This window comes from Carcharodon carcharias, chromosome 19 (genome assembly GCF_017639515.1).
Source record: "Carcharodon carcharias isolate sCarCar2 chromosome 19, sCarCar2.pri, whole genome shotgun sequence".
NCBI lineage: Eukaryota > Metazoa > Chordata > Chondrichthyes > Lamniformes > Lamnidae > Carcharodon > Carcharodon carcharias.
In genome coordinates, this window is record NC_054485.1 from 80353612 (window position 1) to 80369669 (window position 16058).

At 45.0% G+C, this 16058-nt stretch overlaps 1 protein-coding gene across 1 annotated transcript; it reads right to left on the reverse strand.

Moving 5' to 3' along the window:
• Nucleotides 1-1636: 1636 nt before the first annotated feature.
• Nucleotides 1637-14323, reverse strand: LOC121291062 (zinc-binding protein A33-like). The gene is made up of 6 exons (XM_041212087.1): nucleotides 13844-14323; nucleotides 12871-12966; nucleotides 12557-12790; nucleotides 4377-4399; nucleotides 4106-4284; nucleotides 1637-2785 (listed from the first exon to the last, which is right to left on the reverse strand). The coding sequence occupies exons 1-6, from the start codon at nucleotides 14297-14299 to the stop codon at nucleotides 2220-2222; spliced, it is 1554 nt and encodes a 517-aa protein (XP_041068021.1). The 5' UTR covers nucleotides 14300-14323; the 3' UTR covers nucleotides 1637-2219.
• Nucleotides 14324-16058: the final 1735 nt, after the last annotated feature.

The following is a 16058-nucleotide window of genomic DNA, read 5'->3' on the forward strand; positions in this document are numbered from 1 at the left end:
ATAAGAACATAAGAACTAGGAGCAGGAGTAGGCAATTCAGCCCCTCAAGCCTGCCCTGCCATTCAATATGATTGTGGCTGATCTCATTTCGGCCTCAACTCCAATTTCCCACCCTCTCCCCATAGCCTTTCAACCCGTTACTAATTAAAAATCTGTCTGTCTCCTCCTTAAATTTATTCAGTATCCCGGTATCCACTGCACTCTTAGGTAGTGAATTCCACAGGTTCACGACCCTTTGAGAAAAGTAATTCCTCCTCATCTCTGATTTAAATCTCCCACCCCTTAGCCTAAAACTATGGCCTCTCATTCTAGAATGTTCTACAACGGGAAACATCAGCTCCACGTCTAGTTTGTCTCTCCCCTTCAGCATCTTATATACCTCAATTAGATCTCCTCTCATCCTTCTGAACTCTAGCGAGAATAGACCTATACTGCTCAATCTCTCCTTATAAGACAAGCCCCGCATCTCTGGAATCAATCTAGTGAACCTCCTCTGAAGCGCCTCCAATGCAACTACATCCTTCCTCAAGTAAGGGGACCAAAACCGTGCACAGTACTCCAGGTGCGGTCTCACCAATGCCTTGGACAGTTGCAACAACACTTCCCTATTTTTCTACTCTATTCCTTTTGCAATAAATGCCAAAATTCCTGTTGCCTTCCTTATTACCTGCTGTTCCTGCATACTAGCTTTCAGCGATTCATGCACGAGGACACCCAGATCCCTCTGCATTGAAGCATTCTGAAGTTTCTCACCACTTAAGTAATAAGTCGCCTTTTTATTCTTCTGACCAAAATGGATAACACTTATCCACGTTAAACTCCATCTGTCAAATTTTGGCCCATTCACCTAACATGTCCATATCCATTTGTAATTTTCTTATTTCTTCATTGCAACTTACTTTCCCACCTATTTTGGTGTCACCTGCAAATTTAGCTACTCTACCTTCTATCCCTGAATCCAAGTCATTAATATAGATTGTAAATAGTTGGGGCCCAAGGACCGAACCCTGTAGCACCCTGCTAGTTACAGCTTGCCATTCAGAAAAAGACCCATTTATCCCGACTCTCTGCTTTCTGTTGGTTAGCCAATCCTCTATCCAAGCTAATATATTACCCCTAACTCAGTGTGATTTTATCTTGTGTATTAATCTTTTGTGTGGCACCTTATCTGGACTTTTGGAAGTCCAGATATACTACATCTACAGGATCCCCATTATCCACTTTGCTTGTCACATCTTCAAAGAACTCTAGCAAATTAGTCAAACATGATTTACTTCATAAGATCATGCTGACTCTGATGGATTGCATTTTGACTTTCCAAATGCCCCATTACTACTTCCTTAATAATGGATTCCAACAATTTCCCAATGACAGACGTTAAATTAACTGGTCTCTAGTTTCCTACTTTCTGCCTCCCCCCTTTTTAAATAAGGGTGTTATATTAGCATTTTTCCAATCCACTGGAATCTTTCCAGAATCCAGGGAATTTTGGAATATTATAGCCAATGCATCCACTATCTCCACTGCTACTTCCTTTAAGACCCTGGGATATAGGCCATCAGGTCCTGGGGACTTGTCACCTTTTAACCCCAATAGTTTGCTCAGTACTTTTTCTTTAATGATGGTGATTGTTCTAAGTTCCCCCTTCTCTATACCCTCTGTACTACCTGTTACTATTGGGGTTCTACTAGTGTCCTCCACCGTGAAAACTGAGGCAAAATATTGATTAAGTTTATGGTGGGTAGAATGTGGGAGACCAGCAAGGATTGGTTTGGAATATCAAGTCGAGAGGTAATAAGGGCATGAATGAGAGTTTCAGTAGCACATGAGCTAAGACAGGGACAAAGTCAGGTGTTGTTACAGTGGACATGGACGGTTTTAGTGGAGGTGGGGATATGAAGTTGGAAGCTCACCTAGGAGTGGAAAAGCACTTCCTGCTCAACCAAACTCCTCCTGTCTCCAGTTAGTTCAAGGGTTTCCAGGACCCTGGGGATCACAGCCAGACAGCTTTAATTTTCAATTGTGTTCCCAGTGACAGTGTGAGAGCGAGACGCAGACAAGTTCGTGACCCACAACCTCAAAAATGGTCATGTTTCTTCACAATGGCCTGGGATCACATTTCATGACATTTTAGTTTTACCTTCCTCCAACACCCGCACCCGCAACCCCCAGCCCCCACCACTACCCTCTGATGCTCTCCCTTCCCAACACCATTTCCCTTAATATCTGACACATTTAGAAATCAACTGTTCAAAATGACGCAGTTTAAGAGGAGCAGCATTTTTACCATGGCTGTATGATCCAGCCCAGAAATAAGGAAAGAGTTTCTCAGTGAATGTGTCAGTGAGAGTGTGGAGAATGGACATATCATCAGCATTGTAAAAGGTCAGCTGTCCTCCCTCATAGTCCAGGTAAACTCCGATGGTCCTGGGGTTTACACTTGGGGTCAGGGTGACTGATTCGACAGCTTTATATTCATTCCCTTTTCTCAACCACAAAGCCCAGTAACCGTGTTCAGAACCCAGTGTTATCTTACCCTTCCTATTGGCTGACTCTCTGGCCACACCCACGTCCCAGTCAGTTTTGTCTCTGACCCCCACCTCCCAGTAATGTTTCCCTGATGTGAATCCCTGTGACCCCAGGACACAAAGACACACATCAAATCTCTCCGGATTATCAGGAAGCATCGGGTTTCTTCTGTTGCTGCTTTTCACACTGGTCAGGTCTTCAGACATAATGAGGTCAGGATGAGCTGTGTGTGGGTCCAGGGTCAGCACGGCAGCAACTGGGGGAATAAAAAAGACACAGTAATAAAAATCTTAGAGAGGAAAGTGCATAGACACAGATTAATATTTGATGTCTGTATAACTGTATAACTCGGCACCCAGTCCATAATTTCTGCATCAATAAATCCTGATGACCGGGTACAGTCAGGTACATTCCCAGACTCCAGTGCGTACAGTGAACAGATATTACAGACTGGGTACAGTGTACAGTTAAGTATATTCCCAGACGCTAGTGTGTACAGTGAACAGATATTACAGACTGGGTACAGAGTGCAGTTAGATATATTCCCAGACTCCAGTATGTACAGTGAACAGATATTACAGACTGGGTACAGAGTGCAGTTAGATATATTCCCAGACTCCAGTATGTACAGTGAACAGATATTACAGACTGGGTACTGTGTACAGTTAGATATATTCCCAGACTCCAGTGGGCACAGTGAACAGATATTACAGACTGGGTACAGAGTGCAGTTAGATATATTCCCAGACTCCAGTATGTACAGTGAACAGATATTACAGACTGGGTACTGTGTACAGTTAGATATATTCCCAGACTCCAGTGTGTAGAGTGAACAGACATTACAGACTGGGTACAGTGTACAGTTAGATATATTACAAGACTTCAGCATGTACAGTGAAGAGATATTACAGACTGGGTACAGTGTGCAGTTAGATATATTCCCAGACTCCAGTGTGTAGAGTGAACAGACATTACAGACTGGGTACAGTGTACAGTTAAGTATATTCCCAGACTCCAGTGTGTACAGTGAACAGATATTACAGACTGGGTACAGTGTACAGTTAGATATATTCCCAGACTCCAGTGGGCACAGTGAACAAATATTACAGACTGGGTACAGTGTGCAGTTAGATATATTCCCAGACTCCAGTGTGTAGAGTGAACAGACATTACAGACTGGGTACAGTGTACAGTTAAGTATATTCCCAGACTCCAGTGTGTACAGTGAACAGATATTACAGACTGGGTACAGTGTACAGTTAAGTACATTCCCAGACTCCAGTGTGTAGAGTGAACAGATATTACAGACTGGGTATAGTGTACAGTTAGATATATGCCCAGACTCCAGATCCCACGTAAAGTCTGATGGTCTGGATGTCAAATGAATGCTGTTCTGACCCCCTCATTCTTGACTCCTTTTAGCTGAGGTCCCACATGAAGTACAGCTCCTTGAGTGTGGACCTATATGCTGCTGTGCCAATAATCTGTACCCAGTAACAGGAAGCACCTTTAGGAGAAGCGGGAAAAGATCAGGAAACTCTACAGAAGGTGGACACAAAGCTGTGGAATTTCTTACCTGGCGAGATGGCCTGTTTCATTTTCTTCCACACTGTGTAGAGTAACGGGCCTTGAAATCCTGTGTATTTCGATCTTTGAAGCTCCAGTGTCGTCTTCATCTGGATCTTAGATTTTCTTGCTGTCTGCTTCACCCCAAAGATTCTCAGCATGTCCCACTTTCTCATCTTTAACCCATAGCTGTTTAAATGGAATTGATATAATCACTCACTGCTGGATATAAATTGTGTTCACAGTGTAAAACCATGTGTGAGTTTGGATTAAGTACTCACCTTTCTCTCAATCTTTTCAGCTCCTGCAGGACAGAGAATCAGAAATAATTTAATAAATGTACAGTGCTGATTTAACTGCATTTTTTAACAATGTACAATCAGTGATTTTAGGAAAACAGGAATGAGTCTGAGTGGAGTTTTCATTGATGGTTTCCAGTGATGTGATACCACATCAGTCAACACCGTAAGGTTTTAATAACGTTAAATTCTGAGGGTTTGGTAGGGTTTGAAACAAAATTTATGGATTTTTACCTTAACTACCTTTTAAATAGTCCAGTTTGAATCTTTGCCTTCTTAGTGAGGCAACTGAGCAGTTAAAAATAGCCTGAGAACAGGAAAGAAGATGGTTGCTAAAAACTGTCCTTCTTGGTAAGCTAAAGGAGCCAAAGAATTTAGGCTGAAGCAATTCTATCTGTCCTACATTCACTATATATATATTGAAGCCCCTCTGTCAGCCTTAAAGAAATAAGCAAAAGGTTTTGAACTTAATAATTTAAATGGCTTGTTTATCTTGGGGCAGAATTTTCACCTTGTCAGGCGCCTGACCCAAACAAGTGCAAAATGACGCGTGGTGACATTGGGCGAATGTCCTGATGTCAACACGCATTCACGCAGTATTTCGTTCAGTGGGAGTGTGCAGGAGTCAGAGCCGCGCCTGCCATGAATTAAGAGGCCAGTTAAGGCCCTTGACACCCCAAATGTCAACGATTTAACATTGACCATGTGATTTCTCGCCTGTCGCAAGTGCAAAACGGGCAGGCGGACAGGCCACAATTTGCAAAAGCTCATCCACAGACTGGATAAGAAGGTTCAGCAGCATTGTCAATGTGAGTAGTGAGGAGTTTTGGAAATAGTTTGCAGCTGGTTGCTTGTTTGAATTAGACAGCTTCATCTCAGTTCTGTGCATTTCCAGGCTTCATTTCTGGACTCATTGGTGTCTTCCAGGCCCCCAGAGGATTCAGACTGTGTGGGTCCTTCCAGGTAGACGCTACTGTGGCCGTCAAGGTGACTCCAAGATGGTGTGTTGCCTCCCTGGTGCCAGGGTCCGGGATGTAACTGAACGACTACAGGGCATCCTGAAGGGGGAGGGTGATAAGGCAGAGGTCATGGTACATGTTGGTACTAACAACATAGGTAGAAAGAAGAATCAGGTCTTGCATCAAGAATTCAGGGAGTTAGGCAGTAGGCTAAAAAGCAAGACTTCTGGGGTTGTGATCTTTTGATTACTCCCAGGGCCATGTGCTAGCGAGCTCAGAAATAGGAGAATAGCGCAGATGAATACGTAGCTTAAGAGTTGGTGCAGGAGGGAGGGTTTTATATTCCTGGATCACTGGGGAAGGTGGGACGGTCTACATCTGAACCAGAGCGGGACTAACATCTTGGTGGTGGGTTTGCTAGTGCTGTTGAGAGGAGTTTAAACTAAGGGAGGGGACACAGAATGTCAGCAGAATAGGGACACATCATAATACAGTAAAACAATCAAGTCAGAGGGAGTACAGCTACATTAAGTATCAAAGGGCTAAGGCAAGGCTGGATGGTCTCTAATGCCAGGAGTATTACAGGTAAAACAGATGAGCGAAAGGCGAGGATTGACACGTGGAATTGTGATATCATTGTCAACACTGAGATGTGGTTGAGGGAGGGGCAGGATTGGCAGCTCAACATTCAAGGGTATAGAATCTTCAGGCGAGCCAGGGGAGGGGGTAAAAGAGGAGGAGGCATTGTATTGTTAGTTAAGGAGTCAGTTACTGCATTAAGGAGAGATGATATCTTGGAGGGGGCATTGAATGAAGCTTTGTAGGTAGAGATTAGGAATGAAAAAGGGGCAGCCACATTGTTAGGTGTTTATTATAGACGCCCCGATAGTCATTGGGAAACCGAGGAGCAAAAAAGTGCACAATTTAAGGAGGTGTATAAAAACAATAACAATACGTTAATTATATTAAAAACAAAAAACTGCGGATGCTGGGAATCCAAAACAAAAACAGAATTACCTGGAAAAACTCAGCAGGTCTGGCAGCATTGGCGGAGAAGAAAAGAGTTAATGTTTTGAGTCCTCATGACCCTTCAACAGAACTGAGTGAATATTAGGAGAGGGGTGAAATATAAGCTGGTTCAAGGTTGGGGGGGGGGTGGTGAAGAGAGAAGTGGGGGAGGTGGTGTGGTTGTAGGGACAAGCAAGCAGTGATAGGAGCAGATAATCAAAAGATGACATAGACAAAGGAACAAAGAGGTGTCGATGGTGGTGATATTATCTAAACGAATGTGCTAATTAAGAATGGATGGGCCCCAGCTATGCCTGTCTCTTTATGGGGTATGTGGAACATTCCTTGTTCCAGTCCTACTCCGGCCCCCTCCCACAACTCTTTCTCCGGTACATCGATGATTACTTCGGTGCTGCTTCATGCTCTCATCGGGACATGGAAAAATTTATTAATTTTGCTTCCAATCTCCATCCCTCCAACATTTTCACATGGTCCATCTCTGACACTTCCCTTCCCTTCCTTGACCCCTCTGTCTCAATTTCTGGTGATAGATTGTCCACCAATATCCATTACAAGCCTATCGACTCCCACAGCTACCTCGACCACAGCTCCTCACACCCCGCTTCCTGTAAGGACTCCATCCCATTCTCTCAGTTCCTTCACCTCCGTCGCATCTGTTCTGATAATGCTATCTTCAAAAACAGTTCCTCTGACATGTCCTCCTTCCTTAACCGAGGCTTTCCACCCAAGGTCGTTGACAGGGCCCTAAACCGTGTCCGGCCCATCTTCCGTGCATCCGCCCTCACGCCTTCTCCTCTCTACCAGAAACATTATAGGGTCCCCCTTGTCCTCACTTACCACCCCACCAGCCTCCGCATTCAAAGGATCATCCTCCGCCATTTCCGCCAACTCCAGCATGATGCCACTACCAAACACATCTTCCCTTCAACCCGCCCGGAGGCATTCCGTAGGGATCGTTCCCTCCGGGACACCCTGGTCCACTCCTCCATCACCCCCTACTCCTCAACCCCTATCTATGGTACCTTCCCATGCCCACGCAAAAGATGCAACACCTGCCCCTTCACTTCCTCTCTCCTCACCATCCAAGGGCCCAAACACTCCTTTCAAGTGAAGCAGCATTTCACTTGAATTTCTCTCCCGACTTAGTCTACTGCATTCGTTGCTCCCAATGCAGTCTCCTCTACATTGGAAAGACCAAACGTAAACTAGGCGACCACTTTGCAGAACACCTTCGGTCTGTCTGCAAGAATGACTCAAACCTCCCTGTCGCTTGCCATTTTAACACTCCCTGCTCTCTTGCCCACATGTCTATCCTTGGCTTGCTGCATTGTTCCAGTAATGCCCAACGCAAACTGGAGGAACAACACCTCATCTTCCGACTAGGCACTTTACAGCCTTCTGGACTGAATATTGAATTCAACAACTTTAGATCTTGAACTCCCTACTCCATCCCCACCCCCTTTCTGTTTCTTCCCCCTTCCTTTTGTTTTTTCCAATAATTTATATAGATTTTTCTTTTCCCACCTATTTCCATTATTTTTAAATCTTTTATGCCCTGCTAGTCTTTCCACCCCACCCCCACTAGAGCTGTACCTTGAGTGCCCTGCCATCCATTCTTAATTAGCACATTCGTTTAGATAATATCACCAACTTCAACACCTCTTTGTTCCTTTGTCTGTGACATCTTTTGATTATCTGCTCCTATCACTGCTTGCTTGGACCTACAACCACACCCCCCCCCACTTCTCTCCCGCCATTCCACCCCCCCCCCCCCCCACCTTAAACCAGCCTATATTTCACCCCTCTCCTAATATTCACTCAGTTCTGTTGAAGGGTCATGAGGACTCAAAACGTCAACTCTTTTCTTCTCCGCCAATGCTGCAAGACCTGCTGAGTTTTTCCAGGTAATTCTGTTTTTGTTTTGGGTAATTATATTAGGTGATTTCAACTTTCCCAACATTAATTAGGATAGACATAATGTTAAGGGCTTGGATGGAGTGGATTTCTTGAAATGTGTACAGGAGAACTTTTTAGGTCAATATGTAGAGGGTCCAACAAGGGACGGTGCATTGCTGGACCTAATTCTGGGGAATGAAGCCAGACAGGTGGCTGAGGTGGTGGTGGGGGAACATTTTAGTGATAGTGACCACAATATGGTACAATTTACGCTTGTTAGGGACAAAGAAATAGACAAGTTGCAAAAAATGTTTTGGATTGGGGGAGAGCGGATTTTTGTAAAATAAGGCAGGATCTGGCCAAGGTAGACTGGGAACAGCTACTTGTGGGGAAATCAACAGAGGAGCAATGGGTGGGGGGGCGTTCAAAAAGGAAATGGGGAGTGTACAGGCTCAACATGTTCCCTCTAGGGTGATAGGAAGGAGTAACAAGCCCAGAGAACCATGGATGACCAGAGAATTTAGGATACGATGAGAAGGAAAAGAGAGGCTTTTAGCAGGTACAAGGGGAGCAAATCAGTGGAGGGATTAGTGGAGTACAGACAGTGCAGGGTGGAGCTCAAGCAAGCAATTAGGAGAGCAAAGAGGAGATATGAGAACGCTCTGGCTGGTAAAAGTAGGGAAAATCCCAAAATATTCCATAAGTATATCAATGGGAAGATGATAACCAGGGAAAGATTAGGGCCCATAAGGGACGAAGGGGGAAATGTATGGGTGGAGCGAGGACATCGGTAGAGTGTTGAACAAATACTTCACATCCATCTTCACCCAAGAGAATGAAGATGAAAGTATCAAACTTGAGGAAAGAGACTGTGAGGTTCTTAATCAAATTGATATAGGGAGTGACAAGGTATTGGAGGTGTTGGCAGGCTTAAAGGTGGACAAATATCTAAGTCTGGAAGATTTGTGTCCCCGCCTGCTGAGGGAGGCAAGGGTGGAGATCGTAGGGGCTCTGACCAAAATTTTTAATTCCTCTCTTCCTCTCTGGCCACAGATTTTGGGGGGGGGGGGGGGGGGATGGGGATGGGGGTTGAGGGGTGGGGAGTGCCAGAGGACTGGAGAACAGATAATGTGGTTCCGCTATTTAAGAAGGGTTGTAGAGATAAGCCAGGGAACTACAGACCAGTAAGTCTCATGTCAGTGGTAGGGAAACTATTGGAGAAAGTTCTGAAGGAGAGAATCTATCTCCACTTGGAGAGGCAAGGCTTGATCAGGGATAGTCAGAATGGCTTTGTCAGAGGGAGGTCATGCCTAACAAATTTGATTGAATTTTTTGAGGAGATGACCAGGTGTGTAGATGAGGGTAGTGCAGTTGATGTAGTTTATATGGATTTCAGCAAAGCCTTTGACAAGTTCCCACATGGGAGACTTATAAAGAAGGCAAATGCACATGGGATACAGGGTAATTTGATGAGGTGGATTCAAAATTGGATTAGTTGTAGGAGACAGAGCGTGATGACAGAAGGATGCTTTGATGACTGGAAGCCAGTGCACAGTGGCGTACCACAGGGATCTGTTCTGGGTCCCCTATTATTCGTCATTTATATAAACGACATAGATAACTATGTGGTGGGGGAGATTAGTAAGTTTGAGGATGACACAAAGATTGGCTGGGTGCTTAACAGTGAGGCTGAGTGTCTTGGGCTTCAGGAAGATATAGCCAGGATGGTCAAATGGGCAGATAAGTGGCAGATGGAATTTAACCCTGAAAAGTGTGAGGTGATACATTTTGGAAGGAGTAATTTGACAAGGAAGTATTCAATGAACGGCATGACACTAGGAAGTTCTGAGGAACAAAGGGACCTTGGCGCATGTGTCCATAGATCTCTGAAGGCAGAGGGGCATGTTAGTGGGGTGGTGAAAAAGGCATATGGGGCACTTGCCTTTATTAATCGAGGCACAGATTACAAAAGTAGGGAGGTCATGTTGGATTTGTATAGAACCTTGATGAGGCCACAGCTGGAGTACTGTGTGCAGTTCTGGTTGCCACATTATAGGAAGGAAGTGATTACACTGGAGGGGGTGCAGAGGAGATTCACCAGGATGTTGCTTGGGATGAAACACTTAAGCTATGAAGAGAGGTTGGATAGACTTGGGTTGTTTTCGTAGGAGCAAAGAAGACTGAGGGGCGACCTGATCGAGGTGTACAATGTTATGGAGGACATGAACAGGGTGGATAGGGAGCAGTTGTTCCCCTCAGTTGAAGGGTCAGTCACGAGGGGACATAAGTTCAAGGTGAGGGGCAGGAGGTTTCGGGGGGATGTGAGGAAAAACTTTTTTACACAGAGGGTGGTGACGATCTGGAATGTATTGCCTGGGAGGGTGGTGGAGGTGGGTTACCTCACATCCCTTAAAAAGTACCTGGATGAGCACTTGCATATCATAACATTCAAGGCTATGGGCCAGGTGCTGGTAAATGGGATTAGGTAGGTAGGTCAGGTGTTTCTCATGTGTTGGTGCAGACTCGATGGGCTGAAGGGCCTCTTCTGCACTGTGCGATTCTATGATTCTGTAACAGACAGCCTTCCCTTACCCTGGGAATGGGAATTGTGGTCTCCGCTGGTGGCACCTCCTCTGAGGAGGAAGAGAGGAGCAGTAGGGAGAGGAGACCAGGTGTCCCAATGCATCTTCTAGGAGGGGGACCTATGGGAGGAGAGGCGCAGGTAGTCCAAGGCGGAAGGGGCCACAGAAGATGCCACTATCCTGCTGCCAGGGTTTACAGGTGGCGATGCAGCTACCTCAATATGTCCAAGCTGTAATGCCGAAGGAGACTCCGCCTCTCCAGGGAGACCATGACCTCCATTTGTCAGATCAGGCCTGAGATCAACTCCAACTGTGTGAGTGGACACCCCATGTCAGTGGCTCTGAAGGCCACATTGCCCATCAACTTCAATGCCTCCAGCTCTTTCCAGGGCTCAGTGGGGGATCAGTGTGGAGTCTCCCAATCAGTTGTCCACAGTTGCATCAAAGACGATCTTAAAAGCTCACTGACCAGTTCATTTTATTTCTGGTCCCTATTTCCCATAAGCATATATCACTGACACACTGGCAGCAGCGTGTACCATCGACAAGATGCATTGCAGCAAATCATCAAGGCTCCTTCGACAGCACATTTCAAACCAGTGAACTGTAGCACCAGAAGGATAAGGGCAGCAGGTACATGGGAACATTAACCCCTGCAAGTTTCCCTCCAAGCCATACACCATCCTGTTGGAACTATACTATTATTCCTTTACTGTTGCTGGGTCAAAATCCTGGAATTCCCTTCCTAACAACACTGTGGGTGTTCCTACACCATTTGAACAGCAGCAGTTCAAGAGGGTGTCTCACCATCATCTTCTCAAGGGCAGTAGAGATGGGCAATAGTCCAGCCAGGAATACTCATATTGAATGAAGGAATAAAATCAAGATAACAGGGGCTCTTTTCTCCTGCAAATAGCCATTCTTAAGATGGGGAAAACCCAGATGTGCACAGTATTCAAAGTGCAATCCAAACATGTTCAATACAGGTTTAAAACTTCTCAGCTTGTAGATTCTTTCTTCTATTCAAGGTGGAAGTAAATGTACAAAATGATTACCACTTTCCCCATTCATGTATGTGTCTGTGTGTGTATTTTTGTCTCTGTGTCTGTGTATGTATGTGTGTCTGTGTGTTTCTGTCTGTGTGTGTGTTTCTCTGTGTGTTTCTCTGTGTGTGTGTGTGTGTGTGTGTCCATTAATGGGAAAGAAAAATTGGGGAGAATGTAAATCTGATTCACCATTGCCCATTTTGCATTGTCTCCCAAGAGGAATTTCCACTTTGTGTGTGGCACCACTTACTGATGACCATCTATCCTCTGGTTTGTCTCCACTGGGCCCCATTTCCTGCTGGCCTTAACTTCCCTGAACTCCCCCCTCCCCAACCTCACCCCCTTCGATCTGGTTGAAATGATTTCTAATTGTTGCCTCAGTATTCCTCACAACCCCTCCTTGGTTTCACACCCATCTCTTCATTCTCATTCCTTTTCTGGACCTTTTACTCTGGTTCCAGTGGCAGCCAGTGTGAGGTGGTGACAGTGTGCAACTGTCTCAACTGACACTCCAAGCTCAATCTTGACTGATACCTGTCTGTCCTCAGTTATAATACATGTTGTGCCTTATTGTGATGGGGTTTGAGTCCTGCATAAGATGCTGTTTACAACAACACTAACAGCTTGGGGACAGGATTATAACGGGTCACCTTGAGAAAAGAGATATCATCTTGCTGCTCGATGTCTACACAAAGGTTCAATATCTTCTCCTCAAGTGACGTCAGTTCCTCTTCAATTCTTTTCAGGTTCTCCTCCATTGGTCGCAGATCTTCCTCCTTTTGTCTCCTCAGCTCTTTGATTAAATCTTTCTCTTTCTCTTCAAGATATTGATGGATTTTAGCAAACTGTGCAGAGATGTCTTGCTCCAGGGATCCAGTGAATTCCTAAGATAGTGAGAGAGATCATTTAAACAGTGGATTGTTAAAGGGTTGCAGTATTTAAAGGGAACAGAAGTAATACTCACTTCCAGTTCGGAAATCTTCCTCGCCTGCTGCTGTTTTAATTCACTGATATCTTTCTTTTCATTCTCCATGGAATCCAACGATGATTTCAGCTGGTCCTAAAAATGGAATCAGAACTCACCATGATCATTGTAATGTTTGCTGTTATATCACACACTGTGGGGACTGGTGTTCAGGGAATGTTACATGTGGCACTAGTGTGAATCCCTTTATAAAAGGCAGAGTGAAAAATATTCAATTGACAGGTACAGCTTCAAACCAACAAAGGTTGATGGGATAGAAAATAGATGATTGGGCTATGTTACTGGACTCGTAATCCAGAGGTCTGGACCAAACAGGCAGAGCCATCAGTTCAAATCCCATCACAGGGGTATGATATTATTTTGTGTCATTTGAGATTCTCATTAGAAAGTTAAAAGTTTATTTGACTCGTCCAATGTTAAAAATCAATGATATCTAGCTGACATTGAGGGAATCTTGGTGTGATGGTGCGATAAATCAGTAATGTTGAATGCAAAAGCCAAAGTCAACAGTTTCCTTGCTTTCTGACCAAGGCCCATGAGCTGGAGCAGCTCAGATGCAGTAATGGGACTAAAAACAAAAAACCTGCGGATGCTGGAAATCCAAAACAAAAACAAAAACAGAATTACCTGGAAAAACTCAGCAGGTCTGGCAGCATCGGCGGAGAAGAAAAGAGTTGACGTTTCGAGTCCTCATGACCCTTCGACAGAACTTGAGTTCGAGTCCAAGAAAGAGTTGAAATATAAGCTGGTTTAAGGTGTGTGTGTGTGTGGGGGGGGGGGGGGGGGCGGAGAGGAGTACCCAAACTGGTAACAAATTCTCTCTCAGATTCCTCCCTGCCGAAATCTCAGTATTGAGCTGAAATTAATCAACAAGAGAACTGAGCACATTTGTCCATTAACTTAAAACAGCCCTAGTTACAGCCCAATCGTCTAACTCACTGGCTCCCCTTACCTTGTACGTTCGAACTGCCTTCTGTATCGGCAGGAACCTGTGGTCTGAATGTGCGGGAGAATCGACACATTCGGCACAGATCAGAATCTCCTCCTCCTCACAGAACAGCATCAGCTTCTCCCCGTGTTCCTCACAGTGAGACTGCTCCCTCTCTGTGTCCTCATTCAGCCTCTTCCCGTGTTCCTCACAGGGAGACAGACTCTCCTCCACTCTCAGCTGTCGAGTTTTCTCACAGAGATTGGCCAACACCCTGTTGCTGGTGAAACTTCCCTGGGGGAAAACCACTCGACATTCCGGACAGGACACAGCCTGACTCTGCTTTCCCCAACACTTATGGATACAGGATTTACAGAAGTTGTGCTCACAGTCCAGCCGCACCGGCTCCACAAACAGAGACAGGCAGATGGAGCAGGTTAAATCCTCGGACAGGGTTAAGATGTGTTTACTGGCAGCCATCTCCGTCACTGTTCCTTATCTTATTTTTCACTTTACTTTCAGTTTCGTTTCTCTCAGATGAAAATCACTTCACACTCTGTCCTCTTGGAGTATTTTTAGCAATGTTTCTTTAAACGGAAAATATATAAAACACAACGGCACCGGAATTCTTGAAATTGGGGTCGTAGATTGAAGATGAAAACCTGACCTAATACATGTGAAAGAGACGCAGAACAAATCGCACTGATAATCCTTCATTATGACTATCTGAAGTCGGCAGTCAGAGATCTGCAGCACAGAAAAAAGGCCCTTCGGCCCATCGAGTCTGCTCCAATCAAACAAGTTCCAAACTATTCTAATCCCATTTTCCAGCACTAGGCTTATAGCCTTGTATGCCATGGCATCACAAGTGCACGTCCTGAAATGTTATGAGGGTATCTGCCTCTACCACACTTTCAGGCAGTGAGTTCCAGATTCTCACAATCCTCTGGGTGAAAACATTCTTCTTCATATCGCCTCTAAACCTTTTACCTTAAATCTATGCCCCTGGTTATTGATCCCTTCACCAAGGGGAAAAGTTCCTTCCTATCTAACCTAACTATGCCCTTCATAACTTTATACACTTCAATCATGTCCCCCCTCAAACACCTCTGCTCCCATGAAAATAACCCCTGTCTATCCAATCACTTCTCATAACTAAAACTCTCCAGCCCAGGCAACATTCTGGTAAATCTCCTCTGCGCTCTCTCTAGTGCAATCACATCCTTCCTATAATGCAGATTCCAAAACAACACGCAATACTCTAGTTGTGGCCTAACCAGCGTTTTATACATTTCCAGCATAACCTCCCTGCTCTTATATTCTATGCCTCGTCTAATAAAGGCAAATATCCCACATGCATTCTTAACCACCTTTATCTACCTGTCCCACTACCTTAAGGGACTGGTGGACATGCACACCAAGGTCCCTCTGATCCTTGGTACTTCCCTGGGTCCTACCATACATCGTGTATTCCCATGCCTTGTTTGTCCTGCCCAAGTGCATCACCTCAAACCTATCCAGATTACATTCCATTTGCCACTGATCAGTCCACCTGACCAACCCATCTGTATCCTCCTGCAACTAAGGCTATCCTCCTCACTATTTACCACCCCATCAATTTTCATGTCATCTGCGAATTTACTTATCAACCCTCCTACATTCAAGTCTAAATCGTTTATATATACCACAAACAGCATGGAATCCAACACCGATCCCTGAGGAACCCCACTGGACACAGGCATCCAGTCACAAGAACACCCCTTGACCATCACTTTCTGCTTCCTGCCACTCAGCCAATTCTGGATCCAATTTGCCAAATTGCCTTAGATCCCAAGGCTCCTTGCCTTCGTTATCATCCTTCCATGCAGGACCTTATCAAAAGCTTTGCTGAAGTCAAGTAGACTACATCAAATGCATTGCCCTCATCTACATACCTGGTCACCTTTTCAAAAAATTCAATCAAATTGGTCAGACATGACCTCCCCTTAACAAAACAATGCTGACTGTCCTTGATTAATTCCTGCCTCTCCAAGTATAGATTAATTCTGTCCTTCAGAATTCCAATAGTTTCCCCACCACTGAGGATAGACTGACAGGCCTGTAGTTCCCTGGTTTATCCCTTCCTCCCTTCTTGAATAACAGTACCACATTGGCAGTCCTCCAGTACACTGGCACCTCTCCTGTGGCCAGAGAGGTATTGAAAATTATTGCCAGTGCCTCTGCTATCTCCTCCCTTGCC